At 39.4% G+C, this 19,456-nt stretch overlaps 1 protein-coding gene across 2 annotated transcripts in view; it reads left to right on the forward strand.

Moving 5' to 3' along the window:
• Positions 1 to 18,564, forward strand: part of RBMS3 (RNA binding motif single stranded interacting protein 3) — a 688,691-nt gene extending 670,127 nt beyond the window's left edge. For both annotated transcript variants that reach the window (XM_054384815.1, XM_054384816.1), the window contains 2 exons: positions 15,877 to 15,957; positions 18,433 to 18,564. In XM_054384815.1, coding sequence (XP_054240790.1) covers positions 15,877 to 15,957; positions 18,433 to 18,564 — 213 coding nt within the window. The remainder of the gene's footprint in view (positions 1 to 15,876; positions 15,958 to 18,432) is intronic.
• Positions 18,565 to 19,456: the final 892 nt, after the last annotated feature.

A 19,456-nucleotide genomic window follows, 5' to 3' on the forward strand; every position in this document is an offset into this window, starting at 1 on the left:
AAATCTTCCTGAAATCTGGAGTCAAGCAGAACATCTGCCAGAGGAGCGATTTCTGCCACATTTGTTTGTGTTTTTCATACATACCTCTTCACTCAAAAAAGAGCAGCAAGAATTTACATGGGAGTGCTGACTGTGGGCAAATAAGTAAATAAAAACCTAAGCTTAATTTATGTCAAGATTACAGCAAAAAGGCAATGACTCTGAATATTCTGATTAGGCTGACAACCTGTCCTCAGCTCCTGCAATTGTGTTAAAATTAAATTTTTATGCCAGGAGGCATGATGTGAAGACAGACAAATGGTTTTAACCTTGAATTTTTTTTATTTTGTTTGCTAGTTTATTATTATTTATTACAGTAAGTCTTGGGTTGGTTTATTTCTTTCTCTGTAACAGTCATCTACAATTAGATCTGCTATTAAAAAAAGTACCATAGAGGGAGAAGAGAGTGAGTGAGTCTCCAAGGGTAGCATTGAAAGCAGCATTGCTATGTATTTAATAATGTATGGAGTCTGGAATTGTTCCATCATCAGCCTGTCATTCAAAATGTTTCTGATACAGCCATTGATCTGACATCTGTTCCGTGGTTTAATAAAGTTGTGATTGATGTCTGAGTGAATAGAAATATCAAAACTGAGCAGTCTGATCACTACTTTCAGTCCCTGCTGCTCAGCTCCCTTTTACTGCAGTACTTCAAGTTTGGCTGTCAGCAGCAATGATCCACCTCTTCAGTGGGAAGAGTTGCTCTATTCTTTCTCCTCTGCTGCACTTTCCTGAAGGGATTTTTCTGTTCTGCCCTTTCTTGGTCTGGGTTTCTCTTCCCTCCCTGCTGTTGGCATCCATTTCAGATACTGGTTGGTTTCCAGTTTCATCCAACAGATTGAGATAGCCTTTGTTAGTCCTCAATGGCAGATGTTAAACCTTCGAGGCCCACACCAGTGGGAGAGGGAGTAGATTTTTTTTTGCTAGTACTGCTAACTCACATCTTCAGCCTAATTGTTCTTCATACTTGGGCGACGGTTTGCTCACCTTTCAGTTTCTAATTTAGAGACACAACAGGGAGCTTAGAAAATAAGCTCACCATTGGGCTTTTAAAGCAAAACAAACAAACAAACAGTTCAATCCTTCCAGATAACTCTGTGTTAAAAATGTGGTCAGAAGAACTGCACTGATTGTAATTCTGTTGAAACTGTAAACCACCTTACCTCAGCTTATCTAGTTACAGTATCATGGGAAATCTCTCCGTGGAATAACAGGCTTGTTATAGGGGTACATCAGCCTTATCTTTCACTTGGTGAGTTTTTTCTGTTGCCAGCAGAGCTTGATGGTATCTCCAGAACCCGTCAATGGAACAACAAGCTTGTTAGAAGTTTTTTATCTTTTCTTTCCTTTGGATACTCACCAGTCACCAGTGGTTTAAAATGTCACCTAAAGGCCTTAGCAGAATAACTGCTTTGTTAGATAAGGTTGGTTTTTTTCTTGTTTAATCTGCAATTCTATTTGCACATATTACAGTTACATGGAGCTGAAACACTGCTGGATTCCCCTGATGTTCAGATCCTTGTTCAAAAAGCACTCTCTGATTCTAATTGTATGGCACCAGGCCCCTGGAGAGTTACAGGAGCAAAGTTTGTTTGCAGTCTTGTGCCTTTCACAGTATCAGGTGTTAATCTTAAAGCTCTCTTGTTTTATTTATTGATTGACTTTTCAGTTACTCTTTGTGTGAAACACATAGGGCTGAACCCAGTGCAAATGAAATTAGCTTAGTTCAGGCTGAAACAAAGATCACCCTTGTCCATTTACTCATCCAAGGTCGAGGCAAATGCAACTATTTAACAACATGGAGCTGTCTGTGGTGAAAGGTGATAGGCATAAGCTCTCTCAAGATTTATTATAAACAAATAACTCCTCCTGCACCTTCCTTGCCAAATAGCCTCTTGAAAGGCAGCCTCATTTTGCCACATTCATTATTTGAGAAAAAGATGCCCTCAGTGCAACTGAAAAGCACCAGATTCCAAGCAGTCAGCAAGGAAAAATAACTTTTTGATGGAGCATTTAAGCAATTTGAAGAACCTTCATCCACTGAATATTATTGAAATTAATATGGTAACAATCTTGGAAAAAAAAGAAAACCAAACAAAATGCCAACAAAAACACACACACAAAAAAAAACCCCAAACAAAACCAAAACAACAACAAAAACCACCACCAACAAAAGTAACTACCCAAACAACAACAACAAAAATGCATTCAAAGTGTCTATGAGGAACCATTTGCAGGTGCAACAGCAGGGTGGAAAAATTCTTAATTTGATATAAACCAAACACTTGGTAGGCTGAACAAGGAAAAATGTTATCTTTTCTCTTTTTGGATCCATCTTGAAGTCCCAGAGAAACTTGGAGAAACAGTGATAGATCAGCAAAGCAGAAAGGATTAGCCAGCAGAGCCATAATTAATATAACCTCATTTTCATCATCAGCCAAACATTTTAACATGCCCAGGAGGGACTTTGAGGTATTGACATAAAAAAGAGAGCCGTGGTCTAACAGCCCTTTCTCTCCTCCAATGTCATTCTTTCAGTTAAAACCAAGCAATGATAATTTTACTTTCTATTCATTTAATTACTGAGAATTCAGGAAATTACAGAAACTTTTCAAATGTTATACTGAGCATGAGGTACCAAGACTCAGAAATGAGCTGTATATCAAAATAACATTTTATTTACAATGTCTGAAGTTTACACAGTAAAAGATGCTGCAAGTGACCATTCATGGTATTCACTTAGAAAAAAAACTTTTAGGACTATGAGTTAAGACTGACTCATTTCAACATGTGTTGTGTGGATTAACAAGTATGCAGATTGCTTTGGGCTTTTTCTTTTTTTTTTTTTTTCTTTTTTTTTTTCAGTGGGATGAGTAAATTTTGTGAATAAAAATGATTCTACTCTGAGCAGCAGCCTTTGAAGTAGATTCCTAGTATTTTCTCAGAGGGAAAACTTCACTTCCAGGGACACTGGGATGTCACAAAAACACTAAATCATAGATTCTGCAGTGTTTCTGAAGGTGACACCTTGTCATGTTATTGCAAATGCATGCAATGGATTTAAAAGGGTGTTCAGTATTGTTCATATTTTTGTCACAGTGAAAGAAATAACACAATCTGTGTGTTGGACAAAGTCCTGGACCTGTAGATACTTACAAAAATAACATTCTATTGAATTTTACTGCTTTTTCCTCTAGCATATCCCACTCAACTTCAGTGCACAGTGCATTTCACAGTTAATCCTCTTGGCTTATCAGATGGTTGGCAAGCTGGTAGCCCAAAGGTTTAAACTTCCTCTAAAACAAATTGCCAGTGCTTTTGAGTTGTCTTTCTTACTCTCATCTGGAAAGAGCAGCCCAGTCAGGGTTCATTCATTTGTGAAGCAAGGTTAAATGAAGGAGCTAAAGGTACAGGCTTCCTACACAGTGTAAGATACTGACATCCTGTGTGAGCAGTAATTTCAGCCTGAAGTTCTCAAAAAAGCTGTGTTCAAATTGTTTACAATTCCATAGGGAGCTGCTGATGGCAATAACCTCTGTGACCTCAGATGGTATTTTATTATTTGTGAGTTATAGGTGATTCTGTGTCAGTCCTACAGTGCTGTAGAATCCTCTTGCTCCTGAAAGACTCAGTTTGGGAGGTGGATTCTGATGTAATTAATATTTACTATAAAACAGCTCAGTCAGCACATTTCATTAAACTGTAATAAGGGTCTTGAGAGCAGCTGAACCAAGTGAATTTGGGAGTTTGCTGAACTGAGTTGTTTTTCTAGCAAGGTAAATAACTGTTGAACATGGCAGATGAGAGCTGCACCACTTAGGGATGTGTCAAAGGAGCACATAAGTCCATCAAAGAGTCACATCCTTTTCCATTCCCATGGAGGACTGCTCTAATCTTTGGGATTCATTAAGATTTTCAGATATGATAGGCACACCTATATCCTATTACTTTTGACTTTTTAATTTCAGTAGAATCATAGAATCAACCAGGTTGGAAAAGACCTCCAAGATCATCCAGTCCAACCTATCATCCAGCCCTATCCAATCAATTAGATCATGGCACTAAGTGCCTCAGCCAGGCTTCTCTTGAACATCTCCAGGGAGGGCAACTCCATCACCTCCCTGGGCAGCACATTCCAATGGTCAATCTCTCTGTGAAGAACTTCCTCCTAATATCCAGCCTATACCTCCCCTGGCACAACTTATGACTGTGTCCCCTCGTTCTGCTGCTGGTTGCCTGGGAGAACCAGCTAGTTGCAATATAGCAGCAACCAGCTTCTTAGGAGTTATGTATGTAAATGTCAAAATTATTGCACACTGCAAATTCATTTCACTGATGCAAGAGATTCATGTTTATGATGTTTGTGTTCTCTATCCTGCCAACCAGTGTTCTATGAAAGGTTTGCAGCAGAGACAGAAGATGTTATCATCTCCCAATGAACTTCTAAGGCTCTTAACTATTCTCTTCCCCCCACACTGTTTAGCCTGAATATTCTCTGCTGCTACTAACCCTTCCCACCTAAAACACCTGCACTGGGCTAAAAATTGAGTTCTGTTTGTTCTTTATTTAATGACCATCTTTGATGGTGCTAATCAGAGTAACAAAAATGTAAACACAAGGTTAAAGCAGTATTTGGCTGTGATGGTTTTCCCAAAGATTATTTGCTAACATATTTTCGGAGTGAGACTTGGGTGTTCAGTACAGCACTCATATGTCAGCAGTGATCCTTCTTTGTAAGGTAACTCATGCTATGGTTTTAAAGGTGTTGGTATAAATTTACTTGATGGGAAAATGGCCACTTTGTCATCTCTGGCATACTCTTGGACAAGAAAGTTAGGACTTTCTTCCCTACAAATATTTGGAGCACTTTCTGTGTGTGTGTGAAAGGAGAGCAGAAAGGGAACGTTTTACTGATCCATGAGTGCCAATGCAAAATGAAGATGCCCGAGTGTTCCAGCCAGTCTACATGCCAAAGCTAGGAGTGCATCAAAGGACAATCTGGCCTAGAAATACATACTCTGCAAGATCTTTCTGAGAACAATTCTCTGGCTGGATTGTGGTGCTTCCCCTCATCCTGCTTGCTTGCCTGTACAGGCCAAGGTGCATTTCTGCAACGTTTGTTCTTTTTCGCCTGAGTGGAGCAGAGGAATCAGAAGAGTTCACTGAGAACTCCTGTTAGGGCTTGAGTAGAACTTTTTTAAATACCTGCCTTAAAGAAAAGCAAAAGATGACTGAATTTCAGTTTGATAGCTATAGATGGGTTTTCTCAGTTGTGATTCTCATTTTATGTCAACACTGTATGTGGCATCTGTGCTTTGTCACCAATGACATTTAAGAGAATGTGTCTCTCACCATTACCTCCTGATGAAAGGAAGGATTGAAGATGTTTTCCAGACTCACAGTCCTGATTGGGTTTTTTTTGACTATTATTTCAAAGTAGATGGGGGAAAGTGTTACAGCCTTTCTTCCAGAGTGGATCTAGCTGAAGCATTCCCAAATATCTGTAAAGAAGCAGTGGTGTCCCATGGGGGCTAGATGCCCTAATACAAATTTGTAACAGTGCATGAGCCTGTCTCTCCTAGTGGCCTTATCACTTGTTATAGCATTGCTGTCCTTGACAGTAATATTTCATTAATCTGTCACATGGAATTCCATTTGAGAGCGTGTAGAATGTTAAAAAAGAAAATTCAATGTTCATGCTCAGCAGTGATTTATAATACACTGCTAAATTAATATATTATTAAAAATATGTGTATGGCTCTTACCACATGTCGTGTTATGATACTTCAGAAGGAACTTGTCCTTTCTTAGAACACCCATCTCCACGCTCTATTCATTTCATTTTCTCTTCAGAGCATGTATCTTGAAGCATTTTCAAGCTGTAACTACACAGCCATTGAAAAAGGAATGGAAAAAAGGTCTCTGAACTTTGTATTTCAATCAGGTATAATTCAGAAAAAGTCGTATGTCATCAGGGTTGGACATGTAGAAATTGCATATTGAAACATCCTAGCAGATATTCCAGAGTGTACTTCTGCAAATTGAGCAGTGCACTTCTTGGTACATTTTTTGGTTTGATCTCCTTTATGATAAATAGCTCACTGGTCTGCATTTTCTAGTTTGGTGGGTTTTGGGTTTGGTTTTAGTATTTTTGGTTGAAGTGGTTTTTAAGAGTGTGCTGCTGCTAAACTTAAAGCAAATCGTTGCTGGGACATTTTTTCTTCCCCATTTTCCCTTCCCTTCTCCAGCCTTGCTTCTCCTTATCTTGAATTTGCCTTTGGGACAAGACTTACCTGTGTTTTTGAGCTGGATGCTGCTTCACAGCTCCTCTGGTGTGCTTACAGTCCAGGAAAGCACAGCTCAGCCTGGTGGTATGGTAATGCTTGGGGGGGACACAGTAACACATTGCTTGGACGAGAGCTGACAGTGCTCTGAGAAATATGACAGTACCTCTGCCCTTGATCAGGCTTCCTATTTTAAAGTTTTCATTTTGGTAATTACATCCTACCCAGAGAGCAGCTGTAGTCATTGATCATACTAATATCATTATAACTGATTCCCGTAAGTCACCTTTTAAAGACAGTTTCTATGGTTTCTTTCCTTCCTATATCTTCTTCCTTTGCAGGCACAGAGTAAGACCTTTTCTGTCTACTTTTAATCTGATTGATTAGAAATGCCACATTCTTCCTTTACATATGGCCTGGTAATATACACATCACATTGCTTCCCTCAGGATCTCAATCAGAACAAGTAATGGCCTTTAGCTTTTGTCATTAGCAGAATGGAAAAGCACCATCCCCAATCCATTAGAAATACAGCATTGTAATATGAGCCTATAGAAAAATGGCTGTGTGCCAGCAGACATGGAGTGGGTTTACCTTAAAGGATTTTCAGTTTAGGGGAAAAAAAAAAAAAAGAGGGGGGGGAAAAAGGTCACCCTTTCTGTCTGGCAAGGAAACATTTTGAGCTATAACTTATCGTGCCTGTCTGTCAAGCATTTTGCTGTTGCTCCTTAAGTGCTGTTTGGACAGCTCTGTCATATAAAGGGCATTCATAAGGAGGAAATATGGGTGTTTGTACATGTATTAATGTCTTCCCCAATATTTACTCCCTTCATGGATTATCCTACTCCATATTCCATCTCCTATCAGAATTAGAAAGAGGGGAGGAAGTTGGGAAGATTTTATTATATTTACTTTGCCTTTAATTTTTCATAGAATGTATTAACCTGAAAAAAGGTAACAAGGACATTATGGAATATTCATCTATCAAGCATTTAGCTGAGACTGCTGCTATGCTTTTCTCAGCCCTTTCTAAAACTCTTTACAATCAGTACACTAAAAGTGAGGATAAGACAGATTAAGAGGGTTTTTTCTCCACTGAAGTGAATTGCTTTTCACTTGGTCTGGACTTTATTAGCCCTGAAAATAATTAGAATTCATACACCAGTATTAGTGCTTGTACTGTCCAGAATTCTAAGAGGGTGTTAAAGCACAAATCCTTACCGATTGGTAATGATGTATAATTTGAATATATACGAGCTGGCGCTGTCTCTTTTGGAAAGCTGGTACTGAGGGAATACTATGAACACACTTGGAATGCTGCTATTCTGCCAGTCCTGAAAATTCTATTTTACTGACCCCTTTAAGCATTGCAGATGTGATTCCTGGGAAAATAAGTACTAAGCATACCTATAAAGCTATATTAAAATAATGACTTCTGGCAAATGGGTGATTGCCTGTTTTTTTTCTTTTCCTTTCCTTTCCTTCCCTTTCCCTTTCCCTTTCCCTTTCCCTTTCCCTTTCCCTTTCCCTTTCCCTTTCCCTTTCCCTTTCCCTTTCCCTTTCCCTTTTCCCTTTCCTTTCCCTTCCCTTCCCTTCCCCCCTTCACCCCTTCCCTCTTTCCTTCCTTCTTCCTTTCCTTCCTTCTTCCTTTCCTTCTTCCTTTCCTTCTTCCTTTCCTTCTTCCTTTCCTTCTTCCTTTCCTTCTTCCTTTCCTTCTTCCTTTCCTTCCTTTCTTTCTTTCTTTTTCTTCCTTCCTTCCAAATTCCAAATCCCTTCCTTCCGAATCCCTTCCTTCCGAATCCCCTCCTTCCAAATTCTTTCCTTCCTTCCTTTCCTATTCTTTTAAAATACACCTCAGATTTCCTAGGTCTTAAGTTGTTCACCTGTACAAAGTGAGATTCCAAGCTGAATCATGCAACATTTTTGATTGCTTCACTATGGTTCATCAGCTATGCTGATCACATTTTCCTAACAAAATAAAGCATCCTATTATATGGTAACAAAAATAATACAACAAAATACTGTGAAAGAGATACAGTAGTCAAAACTGGGAGACATTCTAAGGGACCTCTGTAAGATAGTTTAGGCGGGGGGGGGTGGGGGGTGGAAATTTGTGATTAGATTACAAACCAGGGAGGCTTAAGGTGAGGAAGAATGACTTTTTAAAGCATTTTTTTCTTTCTTTCATTTTCTGTTTTGTTCTTGTGCCTTTTTTTTTTTTTTTACTTTTTCTTCTTGTCATTTTGGATAAATTAATGACAGATTTGGAGAGATTTTGTGTCATTTTTACCACAAAGGAGTTCAGCAGTGTTCAGCAGTGCAAGGAGCTTATGATGTGGTGATATAGTCCAGCCCTCTTAGCCAGCACCCTTCTAAAAGGTGGTGTCTTTAGTTATGCTTTGGTCAAAGGCTCTTCAAATTCATGGAGATTTAATAGTCTCTAGCAGACACATTTACCACTAGAAAGTAATTATTTCTTCATATACATGGGCACATTATTAATACTGGCTTAATGTGCTCATGTGGTGAGTTTCACTGACACATTTGTTTATGTACTTATCTTGAAAATATGCAAATGGACAGATGAGTTTTTCTTCATCTTACTGGAAGCCATTCATCAGGGACTAATTGAAAGAATTGTATTCAGAAGGAAATTCCCAAGAATTTACGACCAAGGGGGTGTACAGGCAAGTTTTATATCAGAAGAAGTAGTTATAATTCTGCTGCATCACCTCTCTATTCTTCAATATACAAGATCTGGAAGAAGAATACAAATGTGACAGAGTCTTAGTGACTGTCAGCCCTGGCTGACCAAGACTGCTGCAGTGGATTCTTTTGTTATGATGCAGTCACTATACCCTGGTTTTATAGAGGATGCTATAGACAGGACAATCTATAATAAATCATGCACTAACCCCTGCTAAAACACTTCCCCCAGAGATGTCATGAAGTACATGCACAGAGCAGATACATAGAGGGTATTAGGGGAAAAAAAAAATTAAATGGCCCTTTTGTAGAGAAAATGGGGGGAAAAAAAATAGAAGAAGAAATCAAGGTACAACATCACTACATCAAGAAAGATGTACTGATCAAAGTACATCACCAGAGTCCTGATTTTTGTTTTAAGTATAAAAGAAGTTTTGCTCTCTTGCAAATGTATCCTTCAGACACATGGAATTATTCAAATTATGCAAAGAAGCAGTATTCATATCTTGAAATATGCTATTCATGCATGGAGAATCACTCTACATTTCTGGACTGCTGCCTACAGTGGAGGTTTTGTCACAAGGAAAACATGGTGAAAACACCATGGGTCTAGTTGCATTGACATGAACTACAAAGGCTGGCACCCTGAGGTCAACATCCATAGCCATGTATAAACTGATAAACATAACACATACAACTTGTGGTAAAGAAGTACTCCTGTGAGAAGTTTCACTTGCCTTTAATGAAACACACAGCCAAAATGGGAACTTAATTTTCACATCCTGATGAGTTTTCCTCCATTTTCTCCCTTTTCAGTCACTGGGAAGATATCTGAAAGTGATTCAAGACTTTAACAGCATCTCTTTGTTGTGTCAGACTTTAGGCTTTAAAAAGTGGCTGAAGCGAATGTACCGGGGTTTTATTTATCTGCTTTTATAGATACCCTTGGAGTGCTGCTTGCATTTACACATGGGATTTTGTATGCTAGTGAGAGCATGGTGTACATGTGGTGATCTGACTGTACTCACATTTGTTTAAGTAGTCTTTATCTGATTAGTCCTGCTCACTCTGCATTAGTAGCAACCCTGAGTTTCAGAAATAAAGACCTCTTAGCTGGGGGATCTTTAGCTCGTCTGCACTGCTTCTCCTATACTTCTGCATTACTCAGATTTCCAAAAGTGGGGATTTGTGAAGGATGCTTAGAACTCCTGAAGATAAAAGAAGATCACTGTAAATATAGTTCTTGAAGTTATTATTCTCTCTGCTTTCATTTAGCTTGCTCAGAGAATTAGGTAATACCTCCTTAGGAAGGCTGAAAGGGTAGCAATATCCGGTGATCCTAAATGCATTTGTAGTAGTGAGCAGCAGGGAAGAAAGGTTAAATCTTGCAAAGACTTCTGTTTTCTGCCTGAACAATGAGTGCAGTGGACCAGTGATGGGATTCTGTTAGATGACAGTACTGTCCTTGATAGGACTATGGTAACTGTGTGGTAAAACAGCATTATATTTTAGGCCAGGCTGATAATTATTAGCAAAAACATTATAATGTATGCAAAAACTCCCTATCTTTGATTCTCACATTCTTTAATTGGGAAAAAATTATCATTAATAACAGCCATTGAATAATTACAGAATTGAGCTGGTAAATGAGAAGGCTTCTGGGTAGCAAAAGATATTTAAAGTAAAATCTGTGGTGTCTGGATATTGTATTTCATTGAAATGCCACTGGCACTGATGAGCTAGATTGTCCTTTTCCTACATCCTCATGCCAGACTATGGGATAAGAGAACACAGTAAGACACTGTGCTTTTTCTGTTGGGGAACAGGATATTTTCTGATGAAAATATAGATAGTGGAATGGGGGCGGGGGGGAGTAGCAGTCTTATTCTGCATTTCATTAAAGTTATAACCACTTCACACTGGTTGAAGAGAGAGGCAATTTTTGTGCATTGCAGGAAAAGAGATTTGAAAGTAGGAGTGTGTGTTTCCTTCTTTCAAAATAAATAAATAGATAAAAATAATCCAGCAGTCTGATTTTCTTCAGTTTTCCATGTAATGGAGATGGTTTTCATGTAATTCTGTTAGTGATGCAGTGTCTAGACTTCTCAGATGGCTTTAAAAAACAGTTCAAACAAACACTGGCATTCATTCTGAGAATCCTAACAAAATTAAGTCCTTATCACTGTGCTATAGCTCATGCAGTGATGTGAAGCCACAAGTAGTCACTGAAGTCCAGACTCTGGAATCCTTGCTCATCTAAGACACATGGATTACCATTTGTTCACATAAGATGTCCCATTTAATTTCCCTTTGGCAGGCTGCTGCAACGTAAATGCTTACCAGCACGTGTTGGTAAAAGGCTTTGGCAATTTGGTTCTTATCTTGAATGTCTCTGTTCTCTTTCTGGAACACAGAATCATAGAATACCAGGTTGGAAGGGATCTTTGGCATCATGTGGTCCAACCTTTCTCAGCAAAAGCATGGTCTAGACAAGACGGGTAGGCATCCTGTCCAGCTGAATCTTAAATGTGTCCAATGCTGGGGAATCCAACACTTCCCTGGGGAGATTATTCTAATGGCTGAGTGGCAGGGAGATGGATAAAATAAGGAAAGTGATCTTTGATTCTTGCCACAGATATAAACAAAGTGAAACAGCAGAAAACCACATTTGCATATTGACTTTGTAAAGTCCTCCTCTTTATTTCTTGTTTGTTGCTCCACGTCCTTAGTAAGCTGACTAATTCTGAATGAGTGTTGTTCAAGGTTTCCAAATATACATCAAACTTCTATGTTAATATCCGATTTTGTAAGTTCTTTTTGATTTTCTTTATACCTGGAAACTTACTCAATGTTGATCAGGTTGTCAACTGTTGTCATTCTGTAAAATCTCACAATATTAATTGTGGCCAAGACAGTTAACACATAATCAGTAGCCACCTTCTAATCACAGCTGTGTTATTTCATAGGCACCTAGGCCTATAAATAGAACTGTATTTTAGGGTGGTTTGCTATAACTTCTGTTAATGATGACATTCCAAATTGGAACAGCATGGCTAAAGTCTGCTGGTGGCATAAATGAAGTTGTTTGATCTTTGCTCTTGCAAGAGACACTCACTCTTTCAGGCACTGTCTTGGTTGAAATTCAGTAACTAATAGCTCATGTAAAAGGTGTGTGCTCTGTATCTCAGCTGTTAGGCACTTGCCTGACTCTTCATTAACCTGAGCCCAAGAAAGGCAGGCCTGAGGCTTACTAGGGCAAATGAATAAATGGATATTAGCTGTGCCATTGTCTCGATGTAAAAACTCCTGCAAATTTCCTGCAAGTCACTCATCTCCACCTGTGATGGGTGAAACATAGTACATAGTGCAATGTGCTCCCTCACCCTCTCTGGTGCAGGCAGCTGCCTTTGTCCTGTTTTTTGATTCACAATGCCTGTCACCTTTATGAGTTAGTGTTTCCTGCAGGGTTAACAGCAGTCTTGCTAGAGCCAGTCTGGAATACCTTTCTGTTTGAATGCCTGCAAGAACTGATGTTGTTCTCTGAATGATCCTTCCCACAGCTTCATTTTGTCACCCACCTTCTCATTTGTTACCTCCTTTTATTTAGCTCTTTGTAGTCAGAGAATCATAGAATTGTTAGGGTTGGAAGGGACTTCAAGGATCAATTAGTTTTAACCCCCCTGCCATGGGCAGGGACACCTCACACTGGAGAAGTGTAATTGTCTGTTACCACTCCCTCATTTTCTAGCTATTTATTTTTTCACATTTTTGAGCAGTTTCTGAAAGGTAAAAAGAAAAATCCCATTGGATGAGGTGTGAGTAGAATTGTTAATATAACATACAGGCTAAATTGGTGCCCTGCTAACTGCAGTCTAAATTAAGCAATCAGGCATTGTCAAGCACATGTTTACATACAAATTAAGAGCACAGTGCCAGCAGCAATGTCTCTTTATTTCTTTCTGTAGTAGAAATCATCATCTTTTAAAGGATCAGAGTGCCAGATCTACCTGCAGTGCCTGTAGAGTCACTGCTGATTTTACTGTCAGAAATAAGCAGCTTCTACTTTCAGACCAACAAAGCCTGTGCCATTGTGGAAGAACGAAGAGCTTTCTTCTGCCTTGCACACAGTTTGTTGAAAGACTGATCACCTTACAGCTCAAAAATCTTTAATCCTGATGGAAGCTTATGACAAAGCAAATGGGTTTGTATTTTTCAGATTCTGTCCTTCCAGTTCCTACAATACAAATATTTAGTGGAATTAGCTGGGTACTGCTGAACTGAGCATGTAAATCATGCTGTATCTCATATGTACATGTGGATAAAAAATTTGGTGAGTGCGATTTGTGGAGAAAATAAATCTCAGTGGTGGTCTTTTGCCATCTGCTTGCTTCCAAGTTCTGTTAGTTTCTTGAGGTAGATGGGTAACCATGTGCAGACTACACACATCTATAGGACTTGTGGTCCCTGTGGAGCAGCATCACTGCAGATTCTCCCATCCCGTGATAGAAACATTACAAAACAGGATGAATAAAGTACAAGCAGCTCTGGAACACTTCATTATCCTCTAATCCGCCAGGCCAAACTGTACTGAATACAAGAGGGACATCTGGCCTAATGTCTTTGGTGGGTTAGCATTCATTAAAAAAAAAAAAAAAGACAACAAACTACAGAGTTCAATTGCCATTCCAAAGAACAGGGAAAAGCAGCTGCAGAAAAACTTGGCCTGAGAAAGATATACAAACACTGAGAACACTCTCATGGTTTTGCTCATGTAAAGAAAAACACTGTGAATTTTAGTAAAAATATTGTCATGTTTCTCAACATAATATGCTGCTCATATTGCAAGTGTACATTCTACATCACTTATGTTACTCGCTTTTTTTCTTCTATAGAAAACAATTTTAAGTGAAGTTTTGGGGTTGTTTTCCTTTTTATTTTATTTTTTTTTTATTCTGCTTGAATGAAGACTTCAGAATTTAGCTGGAGGATTTTAAAATGTGCCATTTAATGTGCCCCTGTACTCAGCACTGGTTAGACCACACCCTGAGTACTGTGTCCAGTTCTGGGCCCCTCAGTTTAAGAAAGATGTTGAGTTGCTGGAATGTGTCCAGAGAAGGACAACAAAATTGGAGAGGGGTCTGGAGCACAGCCCTGTGAGGAGAGGCTGAGGGAGCTGGGACTGTTTAGCCTGGAGAAGAGGAGGCTCAGGGGAGACCTTATTGCTGTTTGCAACTGCCTGAAGGGAGGTTGTAGCCAGGAGGGGGTTGGTCTCTTCTCCCAGGCAACCAGCAGCAGAACAAGAGGACACAGTCTCAAGCTGTGCCAGGGGAGGTTTAGGCTGGATGTTAGGAAGAAATTTGTCACAGAAAGAGTGATTTGCCATTGGAATGGGCTGCCCTGGGAGGTAGTGGAGTCACCATCCCTGGAAGTGTTTAAAATAAGCCTGGAGGAGGCACTTAGTGCCATGGTTTAGTTGATTAGATGGTGTTGGGTGATAGGTTGGACTTGATGATCTCGAAGGTCTTTTCCAACCTGGTTGATTCTGTGATTCTCATCCCCTAAGGCCTTTCTCCAGTATTGCTGCAGATTCTGCACCCCACTATGCAATTTCATAATGCATGTTTGTGACAGGCATATCAAACCAACCAGTTTGTTTAGAATGGAGGTGAGAGAGTGCTTTAAATGTAAATTTCACTATAAACAGCGGAATAAAATCTTACAAGCTCTTCCCAGCTCTGCCAGGAAGCAAAGCTATATTTAACTCCTTTTAAAATTCATCAAATACACTCTAGACTGGTTCAGATCTTCAGTGTGTCTTTGAAGATAACATGCAGTGGCAGGGTCTTACAGTCAGTTGTGGGATTGGGCACATTCTGAGATCCTTGCAAGTGAAGACATGCAGTTTGGACTGGATTGTAGAAAGAGGACTACATACAGATCTGTTGACTTAATATTGCTGCTTTTTTTGAAGATTTGAACAATATCTGTCACATTCAGTTCAAGAGCTTTTTAAGAAGGGCTGTATAGAATGAGATTTAGTGGCATCCCAATGGCAAAACCCACATTCATTCATGAGTTTTAAAGAAAGATTGTCTTGCAGTGGTTGGGAGAGGCAGCGTTTAAGCAAAGCTAATACAAATTGTTGCTATAATAATAGTTTGCAGATGATTCAAAATGCATGGAAAAGATCCCTGGATATTAAGAATAAGCCATAAGACTTTATCTAGGAATTCCCTGTACAAAAGGAGAATCTCTCAGATATATCTTCCTCTTCCTTTATTTTTCCTGCCTCAGGTTGCACCTCCCTGCAGCCTCACCTCACTGTATCAGTAGCTGCTGCTATTGCTAGGGTTACACATAGACTGGAATAAACCTGTAAAATTTCATGCTTTTTTTTTTTTTTTTTTTTTTTTTTTTTTTTGGTAGATGTCATTAGATAAAAATCAATGAAATGCCAAAAGATTGTTTAGACTGATTTTGTATATGTAGCCACTGTATACATGCTGCTATCATGTCTTTGCTGGTGTTCTTTTGTAAGTACAAATAGGAGTCTTTACATTTTAGAAGTCATATGAACAACCTGAACCTATCAGACAAGATGTTTGCTCTTACCTATGCTCAGATATGACCTGCCTCTGTGATGTTTTAATAGCTATGGCAATTCACCATTTAATAGCTATGGTAGTTCCTCCCATCATCTAAAATCCCTAATTGAAAGACATAGCAGGCTGTACACTAACCCAAAAACTCTAAACAGGAAATTGAAACAACATCATGCTTCTAAAATGGTTTTATGCATCTTGATTATGGTTTTCTAATGGTTGTTTGCCTTTGATTTTTTTTCTAGTACATGACTGCTGCTGCACCTATGCAAGGGACCTACATTCCCCAGTACACTCCTGTGCCTCCAACAGCTGTCCCTATTGAAGTAAGTTCATGAAAGTAGAGTGAAGGAGTAGCAGAACTCTTATCTGTTATGCCTACTTGCACCTGTTGTTTGAAAGGGAGCTAAAATTACATTATGGAATGATGGCTGGAGGCTTCCAGCTTTCAAAATTAGGATTGCACATTTCCTTTTCTTTTATTTTTTTCTTTCTCCTTCTTTTTTTCTAATCCCTCCCTCCTTTTTTCTTCTTTTTTTTTTTCCTTTTAAAAATTATTTTCAAGGGCTTTTGTTTTGCATTTGTTTTGTTGTACAGCAGGACATGGAATAAAACATCAGTGATTTTGACTATTTTTTCCCCATGTACTTGGGAGGGAGATGGGAAGAGACAGGAAAACAAACCCAGCAGGCAGACCACGAGCCCAAAAGAGATTCCAAGAAGAGAAGATTGCAAGAGGGTTTCATGCAGTCCTTAGCAAGTGTAGGTAATTGCTGAAACATTTAGCCACCAGAAAAAGTGATTGAGCAATGGAAACCTTCCTCTTGTATATACAGACGTGGAGGATGCTGCACTGACTGAGTGCTTTTCATCCTTGAGGAAGGCTTCGCTCCCTCCCTCCTTGGGGCTGAGTCATGCTGATGACAGTCTAATGAGTAAGTATTTACTCAACCCTATAGACCACAAGCTGCTGGGAGAGTGTCAGCTTGGCCTCCAATTCTGTGAGCTTCTGAACACAGGGAGAGGAGAGAGCCTTGGCGTCCTCTTCCCTGTGTGCTTCTCTTTGGCACCACTTTCTTTTATTAATGACTTCTCCCCTGCTTGTGGGGTGATCCGAGGAGTTCCAGGTCTCTGTACTTCTGCGTTCTGCTGTGTGGACTTTGGGGTCTGTGCTATCACTACCCTGTGCTTTGAGAGTGCCAAGTTAGTGGTACTGTTGGCATGGCTCCATCAGCAGTCAAGTGGATTCATCCTGGTTTTTCCTGTTTTCTTTACAATTACTGAGATTCCCAAATGAGATCCCACAGGAAAGGCTGCTACTGTTCTGTCATACTGACCTGGTCATGTTTTCATCTTTTTTTGCCTCAGGAAAATTTTGCTCTAAGCCTTGTTGGTTTTCAAATGAGCCATGGGTACCTTTTTTTTCTGTTGTCATTCTTAGGTATTAAACTAGACAAATACAAATTAAAAAAAGAGATAATGGGATGGAGGGCAGCTCATGCAGCAGTACTGTGCTGACCACTGCAAATGGGAAATCCTTTCTTCCCGAGCCCTCATCCCCATCACCCACTGGTATATTCATGCTTGCTAAAGTAACCTGTTGATGCAATTATCTCTAAGATAATGATCAAAATATTATCTGAATGTATAGCCTGTTTTCCTTTGATCCAGTGATGATTATTGTTAATGTTTATCTGTATTCGTGTAGCATCATGAACCAGGCCCCTACTGTGCTGCATGTTCCACAAGCAGAGGCAAAAAAAATACAGTTTCTGCCCCACAGAGTTTACAGTCTCAAGAGGAGATGAACAAAAGCTGAAGGATAAAGACATTGAATCAGACAGAATAAGATAAAACTGACAGTCCGTTAAGCAACAGATATGAAGAGTTCCTGAAAAATGAAACAGAGATTTTTAACAGATAATTTAAAATAAACTGCCTGTTGTTTATACCAGACTTAAAAAACAAAACAACAAACAAAAAACCACCAAAGCCAGTGCTTTGTGCTCCCTCTTCTGGCTCTGTTGTGTGGGATACAGTTCCCTGAAGAGACCTGCTAGTGTTATTCATGCAACCAACCGCACCAATCATGCAAGGAAAGAAAACATAAATTATTTTGGAAGTGTAAAAATAGGGTAGGAAATAGTGCATAATGTTAAATTCATACATATCACCTTTTGTGTGCTTACCTATTTTTGGAAGAAATATAAGCAAAAAGACTTGACAGCTAAGTCTTCAGTGTGAAGTAAATTTGTTGTTTTTTAAAGTTTTTGGTTTTTTAAATTTGTTGTTTTTTAAAGAAGAGTACAGTGTTTGTCTAAGGTGGCTAAAATTCAGTGGGATGTGCAACAAAGCAAAGAGCAGTGAGCCTAGATTCTGCCTTTATTGCACTGCATAATCAAACAAAATAAATGTGAACTCACTGAAGTTGTGGTAGGTAAGTGGAAATCAGCCACACATATGCTGTAAAAACCACAGGTAAAATGCAGACTCCACTGAAGTCAGAAGTTTTGCCTCTGGCTTTAAAGAGGCAGGGAGCTGCTCTCAAAGGTGGGGCTGTTTTCTACTGCAGCCTGTGACAGCAAAGTACTGCAGAGCCTGGTATGCTAAAGAGGCTTCTTTTTGCTGGATTAGCTCTCTTAAAACGATGGAGTTTGTTGCATTAGCATGTGGTCCCGCTACCTCAAACTCTTGACCTCTAGAGAAACACAGGTATGGTGACCTGGGGCTCAGCTCCTTTATCTACTTCATTGCAGAGAGTAAAATTAGTAAGAATTTCATGTTCTCATTTGATTCCCTAGGGCGTTGTTGCTGATACTTCTCCACAGACGGTAGCATCTTCATCACAGGAAGCCAGTGCTCAACAGCAACAGATGACAGTGGAAACATCCAATGAACATGCACCTGCATATTCTTACCAACAGTCTAAGTAAGTAGGCATAAGCTTCATAACCAGAAGATTTTTCTTTCTTGATTGTAGCAGGCCAAATTCCGATCCCCATTTCAGCAATATGATTTTTGAGTAGCGTTGTTAAGATGAATTCTGGATACAAAGCAGTTTAATTAGCAAAAGGTTTTGGCTAGAGGCCTTGCCTTGGCAAAGTGTCCTTGAGTTCCTGCCTGCAGTGATATGCTATTGAACATTCTCCTGCTTTTCTGGACTCAGAAGGATTTCAACAATTATAACGATGGGCTAAAGCAGCATTTGGCATAAGAGGCTAAAAAGAGGGCTTAAATTTTGCAGTGCTGAAAATATTGGCACAGTGAGCATGTAAAGGTTCCTTTCTTGAAGTGTAGCTAATGGGGCACTATAAATTACCCCAGGTTGGTATTTGTGATTGTGCAAAACTGATGCTGTACCAGCTCTGAGTGGGCAGGATCTGAAAATGGAGTAAGGAGGGATAAGAAAGGGATGGGGAGAAGCACTGCTCTGTCTTTCTCCTGTCCTCTCCTTCCTTTGTTTGCTTACCATGGAATATCTTGGAAAATTCAAAATGTATACACTTTCAGCTGGATACAGAACACTAAAGAGTCTCTTCATCTTCAAAATAATCCTCAAACACTCCTGCCCTTACCACAATGAAACCAGTCCTCACAAAGGGAAGGTTACTTAGTGACAAGGTACTCACTGGGACTGATCAATGTCTGACAGACTCTAGGAAGGAGCCTCAACCCAGGCCTTAATTTATGTATGCATACTGAACACCAGTATCACCATGAAAAGTGAATTATACATTTTATTGTCTTGGAGAAGGAAGCAGAAAAATTGCCAGACAAGAAATATGTTAGATATGTCATTCATTGCATCATGACATTGTACACTAT

This window comes from Indicator indicator, chromosome 11, assembly GCF_027791375.1.
Source record: "Indicator indicator isolate 239-I01 chromosome 11, UM_Iind_1.1, whole genome shotgun sequence".
NCBI classification, from domain to species: Eukaryota; Metazoa; Chordata; class Aves; order Piciformes; family Indicatoridae; genus Indicator; species Indicator indicator.